This window comes from Hyperolius riggenbachi, chromosome 12 (assembly GCF_040937935.1).
Source record: "Hyperolius riggenbachi isolate aHypRig1 chromosome 12, aHypRig1.pri, whole genome shotgun sequence".
Taxonomy (NCBI): Eukaryota; Metazoa; Chordata; class Amphibia; order Anura; family Hyperoliidae; genus Hyperolius; species Hyperolius riggenbachi.
The window spans coordinates 208,510,914-208,532,108 of record NC_090657.1 but is presented as its reverse complement, the minus strand read 5'-3'; the positions used below and the strand labels follow the sequence as shown (position 1 = coordinate 208,532,108).

At 45.2% G+C, this 21,195-nt stretch overlaps 1 protein-coding gene across 1 annotated transcript in view; it reads left to right on the top strand.

Annotated features, from left to right (window-relative positions):
• Window positions 1–21,195, top strand: part of MAP3K3 (mitogen-activated protein kinase kinase kinase 3) — a 71,953-nt gene that overhangs the window by 15,005 nt on the left and 35,753 nt on the right. The window contains exons 2-3 of the mRNA XM_068262133.1: window positions 7,139–7,263; window positions 12,896–12,936. Of these exons, the coding sequence (XP_068118234.1) occupies window positions 7,139–7,263; window positions 12,896–12,936 (166 nt within the window). The remainder of the gene's footprint in view (window positions 1–7,138; window positions 7,264–12,895; window positions 12,937–21,195) is intronic.

The following is a 21,195-nucleotide window of genomic DNA, read 5'->3' as shown; positions in this document are numbered from 1 at the left end:
TATATAGTTCCCATTCATCGATCTAAGTCCCCTGCAGAAAAACCGACAGCCTCTTATCAGAGGCCATGGTCTTTCTGAGTAAAAAAAAGTTTCCCGTCCTCATTCTAGTTCCTGGAAGCGAGATTGTTCTCTTCCAGGACTTTTTGACTGTAGCAAAATAAAAACATCACCCACATACATTTTTTTTTTTTTTTTTATAAATAAATACATTATTACATTTAAATTTTGCTGTCTACCTCCCACACCAAAAATTACCCAAATAATATTTTTAAATTAAAAAAAAATTACAATAAAACAAACAAAAAAAAAAACATAAATAGTTAACTAAGGGTCTGAACTTTAAATATGCATGTCAAGAGAATATGTTAATATAATTTTTTAAATTATAGGCTTGTAAAAAGTGATGCACGCAAATTAAAAAAATGCACCTTTATTTCCAAATAAAATATCGGCGCCATAAATTGTGATAGGGACATAATTTAAACGGTGTGATAACCGGGACAAATTGGCAAATAAAATACATGAATTTTAATTATGTATTTATGTAAAACTATAATGGCATGGCCAAAAACTGAGAAATAATGAATTGTTTCCATTTCTTTCTTAATCTTCCTTTTATGGATTTAGAATAAAATACTTCTTAGTCTAATGTACCACCCAAAGAAAGCCTAAATGGTGGCGGAAAAAATGAGATATACAATGGCTTGCAAAAGTATTCGGCCCCCTTGACGGTTTCCACATTTTGTCACATTACTGCCACAAACATGAATCAATTTTATTGGAATTCCGCATGAAAGACCAATACAAAGTGGTGAACACGTTAGAAGTGGAACGAAAATCATACCTGATTCCAAAACTTTTTTACAAATCAATAACTGCAAAGTGGGGTGTGCGTAATTATTCAGCCCCTTGAGTCAATACTTTGTAGAACCACCTTTTGCTGCAATTACAGCTGCCAGTCTTTTAGGGTATGTCTCTACCAGCTTTGCACATCTAGAGACTGAAATCCTTGCCCATTCTTCTTTGCAAAACAGCTCCAGCTCCGTCAGATTAGATGGACAGCGTTTGTGAACAGCAGTTTTCAGATCTTGCCACAGATTCTCGATTGGATTTAGATCTGGACTTTGACTGGGCCATTCTAACACATGGATATGTTTTGTTTTAAACCATTCCATTGTTGCCCTGGCTTTATGTTTAGGGTTGTTGTCCTGCTAGGTGAACCTCCGCCTCAGTCTTAAGTCTTTTGCAGACTCCAAGAGGTTTTCTTACAAGATTGCCCTGTATTTGGCTCCATCCATCTTCCTATCAACTTTGACCAGCTTTCCTGTCCCTGCTGAAGAGAAGCAGCCCCAGAGCATGATGCTGCCACTAAATTTGACAGTCGGGATGGCTTTCTTCTTGTCACTCTTCCATAAGAGCCAACTTTGTGCAGTGCACGACTAATAGTTGTCCTATGGACAGATTCCCGCACCTGAGCTGTAGATCTCTGCAGCTCGTCCAGAGTCACCATGGGCCTCTTGACTGCATTTCTGATCAGCGATCTCCTTGTTCGGCCTGTGAGTTTAGGTGGACGGCTTTGTCTTGGTAGGTTTACAGTTGTGCCATACTCCTTCCATTTCTGAATGATCGCTTGAACAGTGCTCTGTGGGATGTTCAAGGCTTTGGAAATCTTTTTGTAGCCTAAGCCTGCTTTAAATTTCTCAATAACTTTATCCCTGACCTGTCTTGTGTGTTCTTTGGACTTCACGGTGTTGTTGCTCCCAATATTCTCTTAGACAACCTCTGAGTCCGTCACAGAGCAGCTGTACTTGTACTGACATTAGATTATACACGAGTGCTAATGACTAAATAGAGTGCACCTATCAGGCAACGTCTATGGGCAACTGACTGCATTCAGACCAAAGGGGGCCGAATAATTACACACACCCCACTTTGCAGTTATTTATTTGTAAAAAATGTTTGGAATCATGCATGATTTTCGTTCCACTTCTCACGTGTACAGCACTTTGTATTGGTCTTTCACGTGGAATTCCAATAAAGTTGATTCATGTTTGTGGCAGCAATGTGACAAACTTCAAGGGGGCCGAATACTTTTGCAAGCCATTGTAGATCATTTCATTGTGATTAGTAGTGATAAAGTTATTGGTGAAATAAAAAGGAGGTGGAAGTTGCTCGGATGCATATAATGAAACAACACTGTGGGCTGAAGTGGTTAAAAAACAAATCCGTATGTCTGCCTCTGTATCCCTCTCACGTTGGGTTCCGTATAGGAAACTTTGGAATCTAGCCAGCATTCCTGAAACTAAGCCCAAATATTAGTTTCAGGGCCCTTTTACACAGTGGCATTGTGGTAAGCTATTTTGCCACTAAGTCAATGTAAGTTTATATAGACTTACTTACACACTAAGGGCTTGATTCACTAAGACAAATAACATGCCTTACCAGAGTTAACACACCTTATCATAGTTACCACTCCTTATCAGAGTTAACATGCCATATCAGAGTAGCATAGCGAGCGCTAGGAACTTATGCCTGCTAATTGCCAATGACGAGAGCTCCACTCATCCTGCCCTGAGCCCCTGCCGGTCCAATCACTGTAAAGGACATTATCCCCGCACTTTGATTGGCCCAATAGGCTGCCTGTCACTTGACAGGCAGCCCCAATCAAAGTGCAGGTATAATGTCCTTTAAAGTGATTGGACCCGCAGGGGGACAGGGCAGGATGAGTGGAGCTCTCGTCATTGCTAGTTAGCAGGCATAAGTTTGTAGCACTCTCTGTTACTCTGACAAGGCACGTTAACTCAGATAAGGTGTGTTAGCTCTGATAAGGCATACTATTTGTCTTAGTGAATCAACCCCTAAATGTGATGTGACAGAAGTAGTCGTATCGCTGCAATGCTGTCACAAAGTCAACAGTGCGTTACCGTATGATCCATGCCTACCACACAGGTATGCGGTAATGCAAGTCTACGGCAAGGCATTCAAGTGTAAACCAATGCTGTGGAGTCGGAGTCCTTTTGGGTACTTGGAGTCGGTGGTTTCATAAACTGAGGAGTCAGAGTTGGAGTCGGATGATTTTTGTGCCGACTCCACAGCCCTGGTGTAAACGACGGAGCACGGCTCACATGTTCAGACCGACGGGAATCCCAGTGACACGCCTCCTTTCCAGCAGGGAGTACGTCACTGAGTGGGGAGCGGGCCTTTGTATATTACCCTGTGGGCGCTGTCTGCCGCAGGGTAATGTGAAAGGGGCTTGATGCGGTTCTCCTGCGGCCCGCTCTTCTGCCAAGGCAGAACTGCACCGCACAAGTGTAAAAGAAGCCTAAGGGTCCCATTGTTTTTGTTCATGTCTTTACTTTTAGGCTAATTTCACACCAGGACGTTGCGTTAGAGGGGGCGTTAAGGTCGCATAACGTCCCCCTAACTCAACGCCTGGTGGTGCTGAATCTGGACGTCAGAGTGAGACGCGTTGTGCAGCTCACTCTGGCGTCAGTGATGCCGTGATGCGCACTCTTGTGCGCATGCGGCATCACGTGGTCCCGCCGGCCAATCGCCGCACAGAGCGGCTGCTCCAGGAAGTAAACACTGCACGTCATAACGTGCAGTGCATATTAATTAGCCATGTGCCTGGCCGCTCTCCGCTCCTCCCAAACAGTACTGAGCATGTGCAAGCAGTCTAACGCGGCTCAGCCGCGTCCAAAGTACTGCATGCAGTACGTTGTCTTGTGACGCAGCGTTACAATGTAACGCAACGTCTGCACTGTGAACAGCCCCATTGATTTTTCATTACTGTGCGGTGGGCTGCGTTACAGGCTGCTCTAACGTGCGCCTGTAACGTCCCACTGTGAAACCAGCCTTAGCCACAGACCCTGAACAAGTCGCACCACGCACCACCTGCGCCTAGTCGCACCACGCATAACTCAGTCACATGCACGATTGCAGGACTTCACCAGGGCTGCCCCTACTCTTTGGAACTTGCTCCCACCATCAGACTCGCCCCCACCTTTAATACCTTCAAACAAGCTCTCAAGACTCACCTCTTCATGCTCGCATACCCCCCTACACCAGCACCATAATATGTTCTGTTAGACACACTCTCAAAATATGCACATATTGTCTCCACCCCCACCCTTTAGATTGTAAGCCTCTGGCAGGGCCCTCCTCCCTAACGTATCCAGCTTGATTATGCAATCTTACTGACAATCACCCCTCTTGTGGACTAGAACAGTCTCTATTTTGACCTATGACACTGTATTGTTATCAAATCATTTGCATGATCTTGTTTTGTTGTGAGTTTCCGTATGTTCTACCTGTATGTTAACCCATTTATCTATTGTGCAGCGCTGCGTAATATGTTGGCGCTTTATAAATACAATAAATAATAATAAGCATGCAGCAGATCAGGTGTTTCTAACATTATTGTCAGATCTGACAAGATTAGCTGCATGCTTGTTTCTGGTGTTGTTCTGAAGCTACTGCAGCCAAATAGAACAATGTCACGCTACTGGTATTGCTTAAAGAGCAACTGTAACGACAAAACGTCCCCTGGGGGGTACTCACCTCGGGTGGGGGAAGCCTCCGGATCCTAATGAGGCTTCCCACGTCGTCCTCTGTCCCACGGGGGTCTCGCTGCAGCCCTCCGTGCAGCGGTGACGTAATATTTACCTTCCTGGCTCCTGCGCAGGCGCTCTGACGGCTGTCGGCTCCGAAGTAGGCGGAAATACCCGATCGCCGTCGGGTCTGCTCTACTGCGCAGGCGCAAGTTTCCGGCGCCTGCGCAGTAGAGCGGACCCGACGGAGATCGGGTATTTCCGTCTATTTCCGTGCCGAAAGCCGCCACAGCGCCCCCGCTGGAGCCAGCAAAGGTAAATATTGAAGCTACAGTCGGCTCTGTCGCCGGCTGTTCGGAGGGCTGCAGCGAGACCCCCGTGGGACAGAGAACGGCGTGGGAAGCCTCATTAGGATCCGGAGGCTTCCCCCACCCGAGGTGAGTACCCCCCAGGGGAGGTTTTTGTTGTTACAGAGTCTCTTTAAAGTGAACCAGAGATGAAGCACCCTCATGTATTTTACCATATATACAGTGTATATTAGTGGGAACATTAGAGAAAACACCTACCCTGCTCCCTGGTTCATGCTTCACTGCTCAGCCTGCTTGTTAACAGCCCTGATAAAATCCCCGACTGAGCATTCGGTCTGTCTTTGCTCAGGAATCATTATAGCTGAGTCATTATAGCAGAGCCAGAAGGAGGCAGGCATGGGCTTGAAAAGACATCACAGAAGGCAGACTCAGCTATAATGATTCCTGAGCAAAGCCAGACTGAATGCTCAGTCTGGGATTTTATCAGGGCTGATGACATGCAAGCTGAGCAGTGAAGAATGAAACGGAGAGCAGGGTCCCCACTGATATATATGGTAAAATACATGAGGGTGCTTCGTTTCTGGTTTACTTTAAAAAGAAATAAATATGGCCGCCTCCATATTCTTTTTACTACGGTTGTCCTTTTAAATACAAAGTAAACCATGATGGGTACAAATCGCTTTTGTCAGTTTCAGGTTATTTCAGAGACAGTTGTTTGCTCCTCTTGTTCCGTGGAGGGATACCAACAAATTTGTCCATGTCTGTGTTTACTTGTGTGTCATTTTATGTGAGTGTAATTGTCTTCTCTGTAATTTTCATTCCAAAAACAAAATAACCACTTGAAATCCTTATCTGCCCCTTTCCTCTGCACAGAATAGCAGCTTTTGCACACTCCTACATGATTCCAGCAGTACATGTGCAGCATCAGCCACTGCACTGCTTTACCATATGTCAGCAGTCTGCTGATTAAAAACAAACGGGTTCTGGTGATCCTGTGCAAGGCGTGCTGAGCAGATTTCTGTATATACAGTATATGTATGCACACGTGCACTAGTCCGAAATTCAGCCATAGTAATAAAAATATTCTATCACATCCATACCTTGCTTCCTGATTCCAATTATTTATTTCTCTGATAAACTCAAATGCCCATGTGGTTGGTTCTGCGTCATCCAGCAACCCTTAGCCTACATTTCCACTGCTATTCCATTGCAGAAAACGTGTAAACAAATTCGCATGCAGATGGGAATTCGTATGCGTTTGCAAATTTTAATGCAAAAAACGCTTGCGATTTCAACCATGTCAGTGTCTGTGTGCTTTTACTTTAATTTTACACAAAAACATACAAAAATTTGCATAGAAATTTTGCATAACGAAATTTCCTATTAAATACATTACAGGCTGTTTCTCTCTTTAAGGACTGATGTACAGATCTATGTAAATCTATGTAGTTTTCTGCTGAAAAATGTGTTTAATTGACTCAATTTTATTTCCATACTAAAAATGTATATATTTTGTATTTTCAAATGTTAACCTCCTTAGCGGTATGGACGAGCTCAGCTCGTCCATCACCGCCAGAGGGTGCCGCTCAGGCCCTGCTGGGCCGATTTTCTTCAAATAAAAAGGTGCACACGCAGCCGGCACTTTGCCAGCCGCATGTGCCACCTGATCGGCGCCGCTCTGCGGCAATCCGCCGCGAGCAGAGGCGAAAGAGGATCCCCCCAGCCGCCCGAGCCCTGCGCTGCCGGACCAATCAGTTCCGGCCAGCGCTAAGGGCTGGATCGGGGGTGGCTGATGTCCATGACGTCACTCCGCTCGTCGCCATGGCGACGAGAAAAGCAAAACCAGGAGGGCCGCTCATCGCAGCCCTTCTTGTTACTTCTGATCGCCGGAGGCGATTAGAAGTGCGCCTTCAGGAGCGCCCTCTAGTGGGCTTTTATGCAGCCAACTTTCAGTTGGCTGCATGTAATAGATTTTTTTTTATAAAAAAAAAAACCCTCTCGCAGCCGCCCTGGCGATCTCAATAGAACGCCAGGGTGGTTTTAATATGAAGGAAAATGAACCAGGATAGAAAGGATCAGTGTGGTTTGAATAATAAAACACATTTTGCTTATGAAATCATTGTTGTATGTGTGCTGGGGGCGTAAGTAGGGGTGTGGCAGGGGTGTGGCTTAAGTGTCCCTCTTTCTGATCGCAAACAGTTGGGAGGTATGGTCTTGGCCTCCTTGTGTTTGTAGCGTATGAACTCTGGTTTGACCGGCTTTCTCTTTGCCTCTTAACAGACGAGCAAGAAGCCCTGAAGTCCATCATGAAGGACCTGGTGGCCCTGCAGATGACCTCGAGGCGACATCGAACGCCGGGCCTTGAGGGGGTGAAGACCAAGGCCAGCAGTCAGCCCAACAAACAGGTGAGACGTCTGAAACGGTAGATTCTAATGGCTGCCACACATGGGTTAGGGAAAGGGGACACTCTAGAGAATACATGCCAAACACCAGCCTGCAGAGATATCAAATATGGCCTCCAATTGGTTTTCTTTTAATCCCATATCTTTCATGGTACTGGCATCAAGCAGAGTGAAAGAATATCTCTAATGGGAACGCCTAAAGGGGTACTCACCTGAATAAAGGGAAGCCTCTGAATAATCCTCCGTCATTCGTCAAAATTCAGGTTTTTATTATAAAAATCTCTTTAAAGGGGTTCTGTTGGGGGGAACCTGAGGATAAAAACTGCCACTTACCTGGGGCTTCTATCGGCCCCCTGTAGCAGTGTTGTCCCACGCCGTCCTCCTCCGATCCGCCGTTCCCCGCCGCCACATTACAGGGAGCACTTCCGTGTAGAGGCAGGGCTTTGGGCTGTAGCTCTTCCTCTACACGCGTCCATCAGCGTGGATCGCCGCCTCTCCCCACCCCTCTTTCACTGAGAGGGGCGGGGGAGAGGCGGAGATACGTGCAGATTGATGCATATGGAGGCAGAGCTGCAGCTCATGGCTCTGCCTCCCTGGGCAGTAAAATCCACGACCAAGAAAGTCGTGGGTTTTTTGCTGGGGAGTTTAGGGTGATTTAGTTCAGCCGCGGGGATGCTGCGTTTTAGTTAGGGCAATGATGTTAAAGAGATTTTTAAAATAAAAGCCTGAAGTTTATGAGACTTCAGAGTCTCTTTAAGCCATAGACCCTGAACAAGCGTGATGATCAGACGTTTCTGAAATGCTTGTTACTGGTGCATGTCTGCAGCTAAATAGATCAGCAGGACTGCCAGGCAAATGGTAATGTTTGAAGAGGACCTGAACTCTTCTTGCACAGGACAGAAAGAAAACCGAGAGAAATTCACCCTGTATGTACTAAGAGAGTTTAGCGTGCCTAATTCCCCCTCGTCACCACTGTAGTTTGATCTCTCAGCTGTGTCAGCTCAGGAATCATCTATGCCACGGCAGAGCGGCTAATTTGTAAACACAGGATGTTAACAATATGTCTGCTTCCATGAAAGCAGGAAGTAGACACACTGCAGGTGTATTGCATTATTTGTATCAGCTGTAACAAAGAAATGTTTTTCTTTAAAGGACAACTGAAGCAAGTGATAAAAACAAGGAACACCAAGAGCCCCAATAGTGTAATATGTACTGGTAAATGGTTACTAGATAGAGTCAATATTAATACTCACAAACCAGGGTTACCATTAGGCAACCACTGTAAAGGCAGGTGGGGAGATTTTCTTGACCCCACTCAGGAATAAGAAGTCGCTCTCTGTAGATGAGAAAAAGGGGGTCCAACCCTCCACCCAGGGTGGACTCAATATTATGCAGGAGAACAGAGGCGCCAAAAGGATAACAGGAAGCTAAATGAGCCTAAAAACCAAATTCTTGGTAAATAGAGGAGGTAGTGGTGGACTTACCTCCTCCAAGTAGTCACACAACGACTGTAGTAAAGACAGTCAATATATTTTATTTATGAACTCCACCTCTGCCAGAAGTGCCTGGCTCTTCTACTGACCACATATGCTATTGCTCGGTTGTTATTGCCTGATGAAGCGGGATCAAACCTGCGAAACGTGTTGCATATTTGGAGTTCATAAATAAAATATATTGACTGTCTTTACTACAGTCGTTGTGTGTCTACTTGGAGGAGGTAAGTCCACCACTACCTCCTCTATTTACCAAGAATTTGTTTTTTTAAGCTCATTTAGCTTCCTTTTATTCTTTTGGCTCATCCATTCTCCTGCATGACTGAAGCAAGAGGGATATGGAAGCTGCCATATTTATTTCCTGTAAAACAATTTCAGTTGCCTGGCAGCCCTGCTGATCCTCTGCCTCTAATACTTTTAGCCATAGCCCCTGAACAAGCATGCAACAGATCAGGTGTTTCTGACATTGTCAGGTCTGACAGGATTAGCTGCATGCTTGTTTCAGGGTTTTGATTCACACACTACTGTAGCCAAATAGACCAGCAGGGCTGCCAGGCAACTGGTATTGTTTAAAAGGAAATAAATATGGCATCCTCCATACAACTCGCCTTACAGTTGTTACAGGTTATGCTGTTGTGTATCTTTTAGAGCAGAGAGGAAGTTCTAAGTTCAGGTCCGCTTTAAAAGGAAACAGATATGGCAGCCTCTTTATCCCTCTTACTTCAGTTGTGCTTTAACCACCTTGGCTGTAATGACGAGCTTAGCCCGTCCATTACCGCCGTGCTGGATTGCTCTGGCCCTGTTGGGCTGATTTGCTTGCTGTGTGTTGTGGACGATCACCGCCGATGCGCCGCCACCCATCGCGTAACAGGACCCTCCCACCTGAGACCCCGTGCGCAGCCTGGCCAATCAGTGCCAGGCAGCGCTGAGGGGTGGATCGGGACTCCCTCTGACGTCACGACGTCTGACGTCATCACGATCGTCGACACGGCGACGGGGAAAGCCAAACAGGAAATCCCGTTCTGAGCGGGATTTCCTGTTTGCTCTGATCGCCGGAGACGATCTGAAGGGGTGGGGGGATGCCGCTGAGCTCAGCGGCTATCATGTAGCTAGCGCTAGGCTAGCTACATGATATACAAAAAAAAAAAATTAAACAAATAGTGCTGAGCAGCCACCCTGGCGCAATCAACAGAATGCCAGGGTGGTTAAATAAAATGGTCTTGCAGCAGTTGATGGACCTGTTTGAACAGCTTTCGTTCACTTTTCCCTTCCAACAGGGATACAGTGTAGAAAAAAAAAGACGGCCGTGCTAATGCCGCCGATGAGAATTTTCACATTTTTAATATTATTTTCAATGAAACCTCACTACCTTTCACTTCCTGAGAAGACAGAATAGCGTATTGCTTCCATGTTTTCAGTTTCAGTAGCTTCCCCACAGCACAGGAAGCAGAAACCACAGCTGGAAGGGGCTCTGTATGCCAGTCGTCACTAATCACTTCCAGCAACTAAGGAGAAAGGATTGTCTTCAAATAGTGAGAAAACTGCATGGGCCACACACTAGCAAATCTTACTGCAGTGTTTGGCAAGCAAATGCATATAAATAATTGAATAATTATCAGAAGGTGCTTTATTTAGATTTTTCTTTAACAAATTTATTCAGTAGATAAAAAAATCCGTTTTTTTTTAGCTTAAAGTGGATCTGAGATAAACTTTTACTCATTGCATAATTGTGTTCCTTTCCTATTGTTTATATGGCATTCCTCAAGCCAAATACTTTTTTGTTTTTGTTTTAATACTCTAATTCCCTATAAACTAAAACCACGCCCACAGGTTTTGAGAGAGCCTTGGCAGTAGCAAGGGCTCATGGGAGCTCAGTCTGGGCAGGAGGAGGGGGAGGTGTTACTAGCCAGAGATTTCAGAGGCGGAGGAAGGAGGGGGGATTAGGTTTTTTTCACAGGCTGAGTGCTCAAGATCCAGATAAGCCTGCCTCTGTGTAATGTTTGCAAACAACATGGCTGCTGTCATTGTATCACAGGATCTAGAAATAATCATTTTCTATTTTAAGCTGTTTGCAGCTAGATCTGCTGTGTAAACAAATCTAAACTTTAGATAAGATATATAGACAAGTTACTTGTTATAGTTCGTTTTTCATCTCAGAGCCGCTTTAAGGCTAAATTCACAGTGGGAGCTGCGCTTCCCACTCCGGTAAAAACAGGAATGGAGCGGAAAAGTCGCCTCGCATGTTATGTGATGATTGCGTTGAGTAGTCAGTGGTGTAACTGCCATTCATACCTCCTCGGGAAACTTGATGGGCCCGCCCAACGTTTACACACCTTCCCTTGCCTCCCCCTTCACGGCCTCAGGGCCCATCTCACAAGGGTTATAAAACAAGTGTGGCCATCATTGTCTTCACACCCATAACAAGTGCAGCCACAAACACACCTGACCTGGAGGATGGCCCCCTATATCGGAGGACGGTGAGGATGGTAGTTGGGGTCCCCCACAGCTCAGGGTTGCCCTGCTATCGCAGGTGCTGCTCCCCTTTAGTTGCACCCATGAGTACAGTGAAGCATACAGTCAGTGGAAAGAATGTTCCATTGTCACTGCTAGTGGGTGCGCTATGTGTTACTGCACTGCATTGGGGTACAGTGCTCCGTTAGGTCCCATTGCATTGTATGCACTCTGAACAGCGCATAGACTTAGTATTGCAGGGCAACCTTCTGTGTTAAAATGCTTCAGTTACGTCGCCCTGCAGCGCCCCACTTGGGAACGGGACCAAAAGCAAACCTGTATAGAAAAAAAACAAAACGAAAAAGTGGGATACTTACCTAGGCACAACAACGTAACATTTGTAAAGCACTTATTTCCCGTAGGACCAAAAGCCTCTGGATGGTCCATAGAATTCCCATATCCTCCTCAGCCCCACTGCCGCAGGGACTCTCTCCTTGTTCAGGGCTGCACTCCCCTCTGTGTACTCCCGGGACCTTTAGGAAGTTCCTGGCTGCGCTCCTCTTCGTGCACAAGTGCAGCTGTACTGTACCTGTGGGAGTAGTTGCCCTGCTCATTAGCTTACTGCTCAGGCACGGCCATACTGGTGCCGCTGCAGTAAGGCTAGGCTCGTACACAGCAGGAAAGATACATATGTGTATGGGTGGAGCCAACACTGCTATTCTATATGAGGACCTCCAAAATTTATAGGTGCAGTGAGCAGCACTATAAGTTTATACATCTTGTGTTTGGGGGGCCAGTGTAAAAGCCTCGGCAGGCCGCATTCGGGCCGCGGGCCATAGTTTGAGGACCACTGCACTACACAGACCCAAGCGAAACAATTGCGGAGGGTTAAATCACCCCACTCACCCCACTTCCATGGCAGCAGGGCGTCACATGACAGGATGGTGTTACCTGGTGTTTAATACGCTAGCGTGTCATGTGACGCCCTGTTGCCATGGAGACCTGACGCAGGAAGTGGCGAGTAGGTGAGTTAACACTCTGTAACTCTTCCGCTCACTACTCTGCAGGAAGTGAGGAAGGAGTAATTTTAGGAATGCGACCGCATAAAGTTTGCCCAGCCCTGGTTTAAGGGTATCCTCCTGTCTGCAGATGGAGCCATCCAAGAATGCAATGTGTGCTCTTGAGCCTAGGTTCTCAACGTGTGGTACGCGTACCCCAGGGGGTACTCCTGATTTTTCCAGGGGGTACTCGGGCTTGATATATTTAACCAAGAATAACAAATTTAGAGTTTTAGAAATCTTAGTTAAACAACACCAAATTAGAATTTTAGCTAATTAAAAGCAATAGTCAATGCTTGGACTTGGTTTAGAACCAATTATCATGTATTACGATTAAATATATATTTGTCAAGGGGCAATAATATTTACTATGTTAGGGGGTACTTGGTGAGTACAGGGTTTTAAAAGTGGTACATAACAATAAAATGTTGAGAAACCCTGCTCTACAACACTTTATATTAAATATTGTTAGTGTTATAATTCGGCACAGAGGATTTGGAATACTTCCCAAAGAGCGGTATTCGAGCAAAATGGTACATTTTTTTTAGTGCTGTGTGAACTCAGCCTTAGTCCATTTTATGTTTCAATGTGAATGTTACATTCTAAATACAGTAAATTATTTGTCTGTTGCAGAGTGATGTGCGGATAAAGTTTGAATACAGCGGAGAGAGGCGGTAAGTGCCGTGGCTTTTGAAATTGAAGTGTAACTCCTCTTTTGTGTTTTGCAGCTATAAGCCTGTTTGTTTTTATTTCCAACTTAATGTTGTTAAAATGCTACTCACTGTTTCTGTTTGCGTCTAGTTCTGAATTTCTGAATCTGACTGTAAACTCAAATTGCAAGCATTGAATAGTCTTTCATATGGAGAGCCTGGAAGTCCCCATTCTGCTGCATGAGAGACTGTTTCCACTACACGTGGATTCTGGATGCAGAGAAGCTGAATGCCTATGCGCCTGTTTCCACTAAACGCGATTTTTTTCTGATGCAGGCTGGCATGTTGCAGATTTCTGCATCAAATTCTGACTACAATGAGTGCCTATGGGTCTGTTTCCACTAATGTATGGGAAACGATGCATGATGCAGAAACCTGCAACATGTCATCCATCTTTTTTCTGCATCAGGAAAATTGTGTTTAGTGGAAACAGACCCGTAGACATTTTTTTTTTTTGCATCCGTAATCCGCGTGTAGTGGAAACGGGCTAAATAGCCCCATCCAAAAATCTGAATGCAGAAAAACTGATGCAGGACTAGTGGAAATAGGCCTGAAGTGTTTTCTAATTAGCTGCACAAAGCTGGTGCACTCTATGAGCACTTCTAAGCGCTATTACAATCGCTGGCGCTTCAAAAAGCGCTTGGTTAATGTTATTGAATGGGATTGATCACACCAGAGAGATCTGATTTTTTTTTTTCTCAAATAGAAACGTGGGTCCTGCAGCATTCTGGTGGCGATTACGCCGCAATATAAATTATAGGAAAAGTGTAAATTCGCTCTAAAAAACGATAGAACAGAGCGATTATTCTAAGCTTTTTTTTTTTTTTTTTTTTTTGCAAAAGCGGATATCTTCCATGTTAAAGTGTAGAAGAAGAATAAAATCACTGGACAAAAACGCTCCAAAAATCGCTAGAATTGCTTTTAAAAACTGCTTCAGAAAAGCTAGGAGTTTGCTATTATGCTAGCGATTTTTGATGTGCACGTTGTTGACTAATTTAGTGGCGTCTTTTGAATGTTGGCGAGCACTTGTGATTCCTTTTCAGTACGATTTTAATTCTTTTATATATGTTACGACCAGAACCTGAAGTCTGGCCACTTCGGATTCTGGCCGGTCAGTATGCGAAGTGGCCGGCTCATTCGGCCAATGTGAGAAACGGGCTTCAGTTTCGGACTTTGGCCGGCCAGAACGCGTTGTGACTTCACGTAGCCGGCCAAGTCCCGAAGTCCCACTCACCGCCGCCAGGAAGCCCCGCTCACCTCATCCCCTGCTGCGGTTGCCGCTAAGTATTCAGACCTCCGATCAGGGCGACCGTACCAGGGAGGCAGGGAGAGGCATAGCAGGCTGCCAGCTCACACGAGACCCGCTGGACCCATACACTTCAATGCAGAAGTGACGTCATTGAACACTTCTGCATATGAAGTGTATGGGTCCGGGTGGGTAGCGTGCGCGCTGCTCTGCCTTTCTCCGCCTGGTGGTCGCCCTGATCGGAGGTCTGAGTACTTAGCGGCAGCAGGGGATGAGGTGAGCGGGGCTTCCTGGCGGCGCCTCCAGCAAAGCTCCCCCAGCCCAGCAAAGCTCCCCCAGCCCAGCAAAGCACCCCCAGCTATGCAAAGCCGCCCCCCCCCCCCGACCATGCAAAGCATTTCCAGCCACGACCAGCCCAGCAAAGACCCCCCCCCCAGCCATGCACAGCCCCCCAGCAAAGCACCCACCACAGCCATGCACAGCCCCCTATCAAAGACCCCCCCCCCAGCCATGCGCAGAGCACCCACAGCCATGCACAGCCCCCTAGCAGAGCACCCACAGCCATGCACAGCCCCCTAGCAGAGCACCCACAGCCATGCACAGCCCCCTAGCAGAGCACCCACAGCTATACACAGCCCCCCAGCAAAGCACCCACCACAGCCATGCACAGCCCCCCCCAGCAAAGACCCCCCCCCCAGCCATGCGCAGAACACCCACAGCCATGCACAGCCCCCTAGCAGAGCACCCACAGCCATACACAGCCCCCCAGCAGAGCACGCACAGCCCCCCAGCAAAGACCCCCCCCCCCCCAGCCATGCACAGCCCCCCACAAAGCACCCACAGCCATGCACAGCCCCCCAGCAAAGCACCCACAGCCATGCATTCCCCCTCATCTGTGACTAATCACCACTGTAATTTGATCTCTCCCCTGTGTCACCTGACTTCCACAGCAAAGCAGGTAATTTAAAAGCACAGGATGTTAACAATGTCTTCTCCCAAGAAAGCAGGATGTAGACACACTGCAGATTTATTGCAGGATTTGTATCAGCTGTAATTAAGAAATGCTTTTCTTTAAAAAAAAAAAAAAAGATTAGTATGCTGTATCTTTCAGAGCAGAGCGGAAGTGCTATTCATGGTGCTGGACAGGACCCGGGATGTTCTGGAATTTGTGCGTTTTGGACTTTGGCCGACTGACTTTGGCCGTGTCTAGAACTGGCCGGCCAAAGTAATTCCCAGCATTTTGGACTTTGGCCGACGTAAAATCGGCCAGTTCTAAAAACGGCCGGCCAATTCTAGAATTGGCCGATTTCTGGTTTTGGCCGTAACATATACATTGGGCCCTCCCTAAAGGACCACTATCTGGAATAATTGTAAAATTTTAAATGCACATGTACACTTATTTATAGGTACCGGTAGTTCATTTCTCCCTGAGTAAAATTTACTATAAATTACTTTTCTCCCATGTTCCTGTCGCTTGCAGTGGGCAGTAAAAATCTGATAGATATGTCCAGTTTTGGACTAGTCCATATCCTCATGGGGTATGCTCAATGTTTTCTTTATTTTCAAAAGCACTTTCTGAATGGCAGTTGCTTACACCAACTGCTAAAATATTGTCCAAATGAGTGTACAGGCTGGCCAACATCTTTGTACAGTATAGATCCTTTCCAGGGATTGCTTTTGTACAAAAATAAATAAAGGCAATACTGGGAATCCCTTATGAGGAGATTGGCTAGTCCAAAACCAGATAAATCTGTTAGATCTTTACTACCCAATGTAAGGGCCTGTTTCCACTTGTGCGGTGCGAATTCTTTGTGGAAAACGCAAAAACGAATTTGCATGCGGATGCTAATTATACCGCAAATTCGCGTATGTTTTTGCGGTTTTCTTTAAGTATGCAAATGTAACCATGTCAGTGCCTGTGTGTTTTTACATTGATTTTAGGCTAAAACGTACGCGAATTCGCAGTAAAATTCACATCCGAAAACGCATGCAAATTTCCCATTAATTACATTGTATGCGAATCGAATCCTGATGGCTCTGCCGTGCAGATTTTTCCTGCACAGAGTGACAGCAACAGAGGAGAAAAGTAACTTGTATTGTGTTTGGGAGAAATGTACACATTATAAGTATGTGGACACAACTGTATATAACATGTTATTTTGTTGCAATAGTCCTCCTCTAATGCTCTTTAGTATCCTGATTGAGTGATGGCCATCCTATGTTTATGTGGCATTAGGAATGTAATCTAAGGTCCAGAGACTTTCTGGTACAAATGCGGGGCTCGCCAGCGTAATGCCACACTGACTGAGATGCCGCTCTCACCGTTTATGCCCCTCGTCCGCTGCTGAAGCCCACTTACTCTGCCATCTCTATGACAGCAGAGCTCGGTGAGTCGGTCAGGAGCCGATTTCATTGGCTCCTGACTCCGTGATCACTGTGAGGTAATTGAAAAATCTACGCCCTGGCAGGGATAACAGGTCCCATACAGGGTGTAGATTTCAATTACCAACATCTGAAAAAAGGTTAAGGTATCTTGGTGAAATAGACCTATTTTTGTTGTTTTTAACCTCCCTGGCATTCATTGGCCTCAATTCACTAAGATCATGCTGGAGATAATAAGGCAAGAGAAAACTTACCTCCACACAGTGAGAGAGTTATCTTATCTCTTTATTCCTTAAGTTACCTCCTCTGTAGTTATTTTCACACACAGTTAATTAACAGCCTGTCTTTAAAGAGACACTGAAGCGGAAAAAAAAAATATGATATAGTGAATTGGTTGTGTACTATGAATAATTACTAGAAGATTAGCAGCAAAGAAAATATTCTCATATTTTTATTTTCAGGTATATAGTGTTTTTTCTAACATTGCACCATTCTATAATATGTGCAGATTACACAACACTCTGCATTCAAAATGAGTCTTTCAGAGCAGTCTGTGAAGTAATGACCTCTCCTCTAGCAGAGGAAAAGTAAATAGTCCAGGAACAGTTGCGATAATAAAAGTCAGATAACAGCCCTCTCCACGACTAAGTTCGTCGGAGAGCTTAATGGCTTGTTTGCATAGAGATAACAACTGGAGTTTCTCAACTCTTCCTGTACTGGAAACAATTACACTGATGTATCTGATCTTAATGTTTTATTTCTTAGCTGTACTACACATACAAATCATAATATCATCATTTTTTTTCGCTTCAGTGTCTCTTTAACTCTGGAGTTATTTTAAGGATTGAAGAGTTAACTTAAAGACAGAAGAGTTAATTTTAGGCTTGCCTGAGGTAAAATGTTTCCTGAATACTACATGCCTTATCACCATGGTAACAACTCTAGAAGAGTTATTAAAGACAGGAGATAAGCTTAGTGAATTGAGGCCATTGGCCTCAATTCACTAAGATCATGCTGGAGATAATAAGGCAAGAGAAAACTTACCTCCATACAGTAAGAGAGTTATCTTATCTCTTCATTCCTTACATTACCTCCTCTGTAGTTAGGTTACCTCCTCTGTAGTTATTTTCACGCGCAGTTAATGAACAGCCTGTCCTGAACAGCCTGTCTTTAACTCTGGAGTTATTTTAAAGATTAAAGAGTTAACTTAAAGACAGAAGAGTTAACTTTAGGTTTGCCTGAGGTAAAATGTTTACTGAATAGTACATGCCTTATCACCATGGTAACAACTCTAGAAGAGTTATTAAAGACAGGAGATAAGCTTAGTGAATTGAGGCCAAAGTCTGTTTCATTTCTGTGCAAAAAGTGATTCAATTAATTTTCCTGAAAATGTTGCCTGCACCAAACCTACCAAACTTGCTTCCCAAAATGTGCCAACAAGGGACTAGTATACATTTTGAAACACAAAAAAACAGTAAAAAATGAATTTATATTCCCTTTCTGCTTATGTTAATCAACCGGATCCATTCCCATTGCTTTGTTAGAACAGATCCTTTAGGCGTGCTCTGCTGGTCCGCAAGTTTGTGGGGAGACTGTGATAAATCTGGGGGGACAGAGGGTTACGGATCAGTTTTTGATCCTTGCCGTGTAAACTGGGCCAGTAATTAGAGCTCATCTCAGTGTTCTCCCCAGGCTGTTTTAGCCGGGTACTCCACCCGGCTAGTTTTGGTGAGCACCCGGCTGTTATCAGCTCACCTCCTCCTATGCTGTTAGCAGAATTGCTAAAAGAAGCACCGGCCCTGCATTCTCTCATCACGCCCCACCCAGCTACTATTTCATGCCACCCAGCTGGAAAAAAATCTGGGGAGAACACTGCATCTGTCATGTTTTTAGTCCTGTGAGAAGATATAGTTAGACTCTAATGCTAGGTACACACCATACAATTTTCTGGCAGATTAACCTGCCAGATTGTTTCCAACATGTCCAATCTGAATTTCTATCAATTTTTAGATAGTTTTTTTTCAATCTTTTTTTATTGATTTTCATAGAACTGAACGAAAATCGATAAAAAGATTGAAAAAACAAAAACAAAAAACAGAGAATCAAAATCGATTGAAATTCAGATTGGACATGTTGGAAATAATCGATCTGGCTTGTAAATCTGCCAGAAAATGGCATAGTGTGTACCGAGCAGGGCTGCTCAAATCCGTTCCGGGAGACATCCGGGTAGTTCTATCCAGACATCTCCCAGTACATGGGGGAGGGGGGGGGGGTCAATCTTACCTGTCTGACTTCTTCGTCCGTCCCTCGGCGCCTTTCATGATGCGGTCCAAGCGGCGGTCACGTGATTACAAACACTTCCTCCTTCCGGGTTGAAGGAGGAAGTGTTTGTAATCACGTGACACGCGTGGAGCGCATCGTGGGAGGCGCCAGGGATGGACGAAGAAGACGTCAGACAGGTAAGATTGAAGCCCCCACCCCCACCCCCCGCACAGGTTTACTGGGAGATATCGGGATAGCAACTATCCTGGTATCTCCCGGATCCGGATTTGAGCAGCCCTAGTACCGAGCATAACAGAGGCAGCTGAGATACTCTTCCTATCTGACACAAGATAGTAGAGGCCTCCTGCATGAAGCCGTTGCCTATAGAAAGCATGCAGGTTTCCGTGTGACTGGTGAAGAACTTGGATTCCTGTTTCCTTAGATGATTTCCTCTTGTGGCTGCTGATCACCTGCAGCTTGTCCTAATACTGGTGTTGCTGCCAAGCTGACCCTGGCTGATCCTCACAGTCTATCTTTGTGTCCCCAGCATAGGTGTGCCATCTCCATTTGGGGTCATTCGTTTGCTTGTATAGTTCATTGATTCATTAGTTGCCTATTGATTCTATGTTGTGAGTTAGGGGTTTTGGGGGAAGGGTACGTTTACAAGCTGTGCACTTCAGGAAGCAATTGAATCCCATATTATTATGAATGGCCGTATTGTGAACTGGCCCTGGCTCGCTCCTATCTCTAACCTGACTTTCCCTCCGCTCCTGGGTTTTGGATTAGCAGACTGTAGTTTGGAAGTTGCCTCGCGGCTCCTCTGTGGCTGCCAGATCTGACCACAAGTATGTGCGATGGCCGGAGACTGAGCCTACAAGCGGGGATTACTGGCTGAGACCTATCTCAGCTTGGCGGTGCAGACCAGAGCGGAGCACTTCCTATAGAGGTGGAGGGTTCAGCATAGCACACGCAGCCCTTTCTGTGCCCTGGATATTTCAGGAATGTCCCTCGTGGTTTCCTCTCCTTCCAGAGTAATGCACGCGTTTTAATGGCTTAATAAACCTCCCGGATCATATAGGACGGGCCAGTGAAAGGCTGTCAGATAAAACTAAGCAGATTTGCCTGTAGTATTTGGCAGAACAACGAAATGCTAGATAAGGTCTCAACAGACACAACTGTACGCCTCAGATATTTAATAAGCCTCTTACTCAGGATGGGTCAAGTTTCTCATTTGTCTGACAAGTCTTAGCAGGTCGGGGAGATAATGGATTGATGCTGATGTAAATGGCATGTCATTCTGGGGGAAGCAAAGCTGTGTACTGTATAGACGCATGGATATCCTCAACTGAGTCCATAAGACAAATCTAGGTGTGCCCCGATACATGCTAAAAGGGCGCCTGGGAAATTTAGGCACCCAGAAAACCTGATAGTAGAATGTATTAATATAAATTTATCAATATTCTACTTTTACCGTGAAAATGAAAGTTCCATTCACTTCTATGAGAAATCGATCAGAAAAATGATCGAAAATAAGATCTGACATGTTGGAAATGATCTATCGAACCATCTATCTGCCGAAGAAAACATATGGTGTGTTCCCAGCGTAAGAATCACACACCTGAAACAAGCATGTGACTAATCCACTCAGAAACTCCTCATGCTTGTTCAGGGTCTGTGGCTACAAGCATTAGAGGCAGAGGATCAGCAGGACAGCCAGGCAATGTGCATTGTTTAAAAGGAAATAAATATGGCAGCCTCCATATCCCTCTTACTTTAGGGGTTCTTTAAAGTACAGGTAAAACTCTCCTTCAGTTGAGATCCGCTTTATACATTGGAAAAATGATTGCTGTATATTCTTAACACTTTCTGTTCTGTATATCCTCACAAGCTGTTGCTTTTGATCAAAAGTATTAGCGGCAGAGAAGCAGCAGGACAGCCAGGCAGTGGCCAGTCTGCTGAGCTTTCATGCATCAGTAGTGCCTGAATCACACACCTGAAACAAGCATGTGGCTAATCCAGTGAGGCTTCAGTCAGAAACATCTGATTTGCATGCTTGTTTAGGATGGCTTAAAGTATGAAAGGAAATGGCAGCTGGGAAATGTGTATTGTTTAAAAATAAATATGTCGGCCTCCATATCCCTCTCACATCAGGTGTTCTTTAAAGTAAACCTATAGTGAGAAAAAGAACTCTTGGGCAGAGATGGCATGAAAAAGATGCGACACAACCTTCGCTCAAATGACCTACGAACTGTTTGGAAGGGTCTGAAAGCTGCCACAAACTACAACCCCCCCCCCCCCCAACATGGGACGCCTAGCACTGAGCTAGCGGAAAA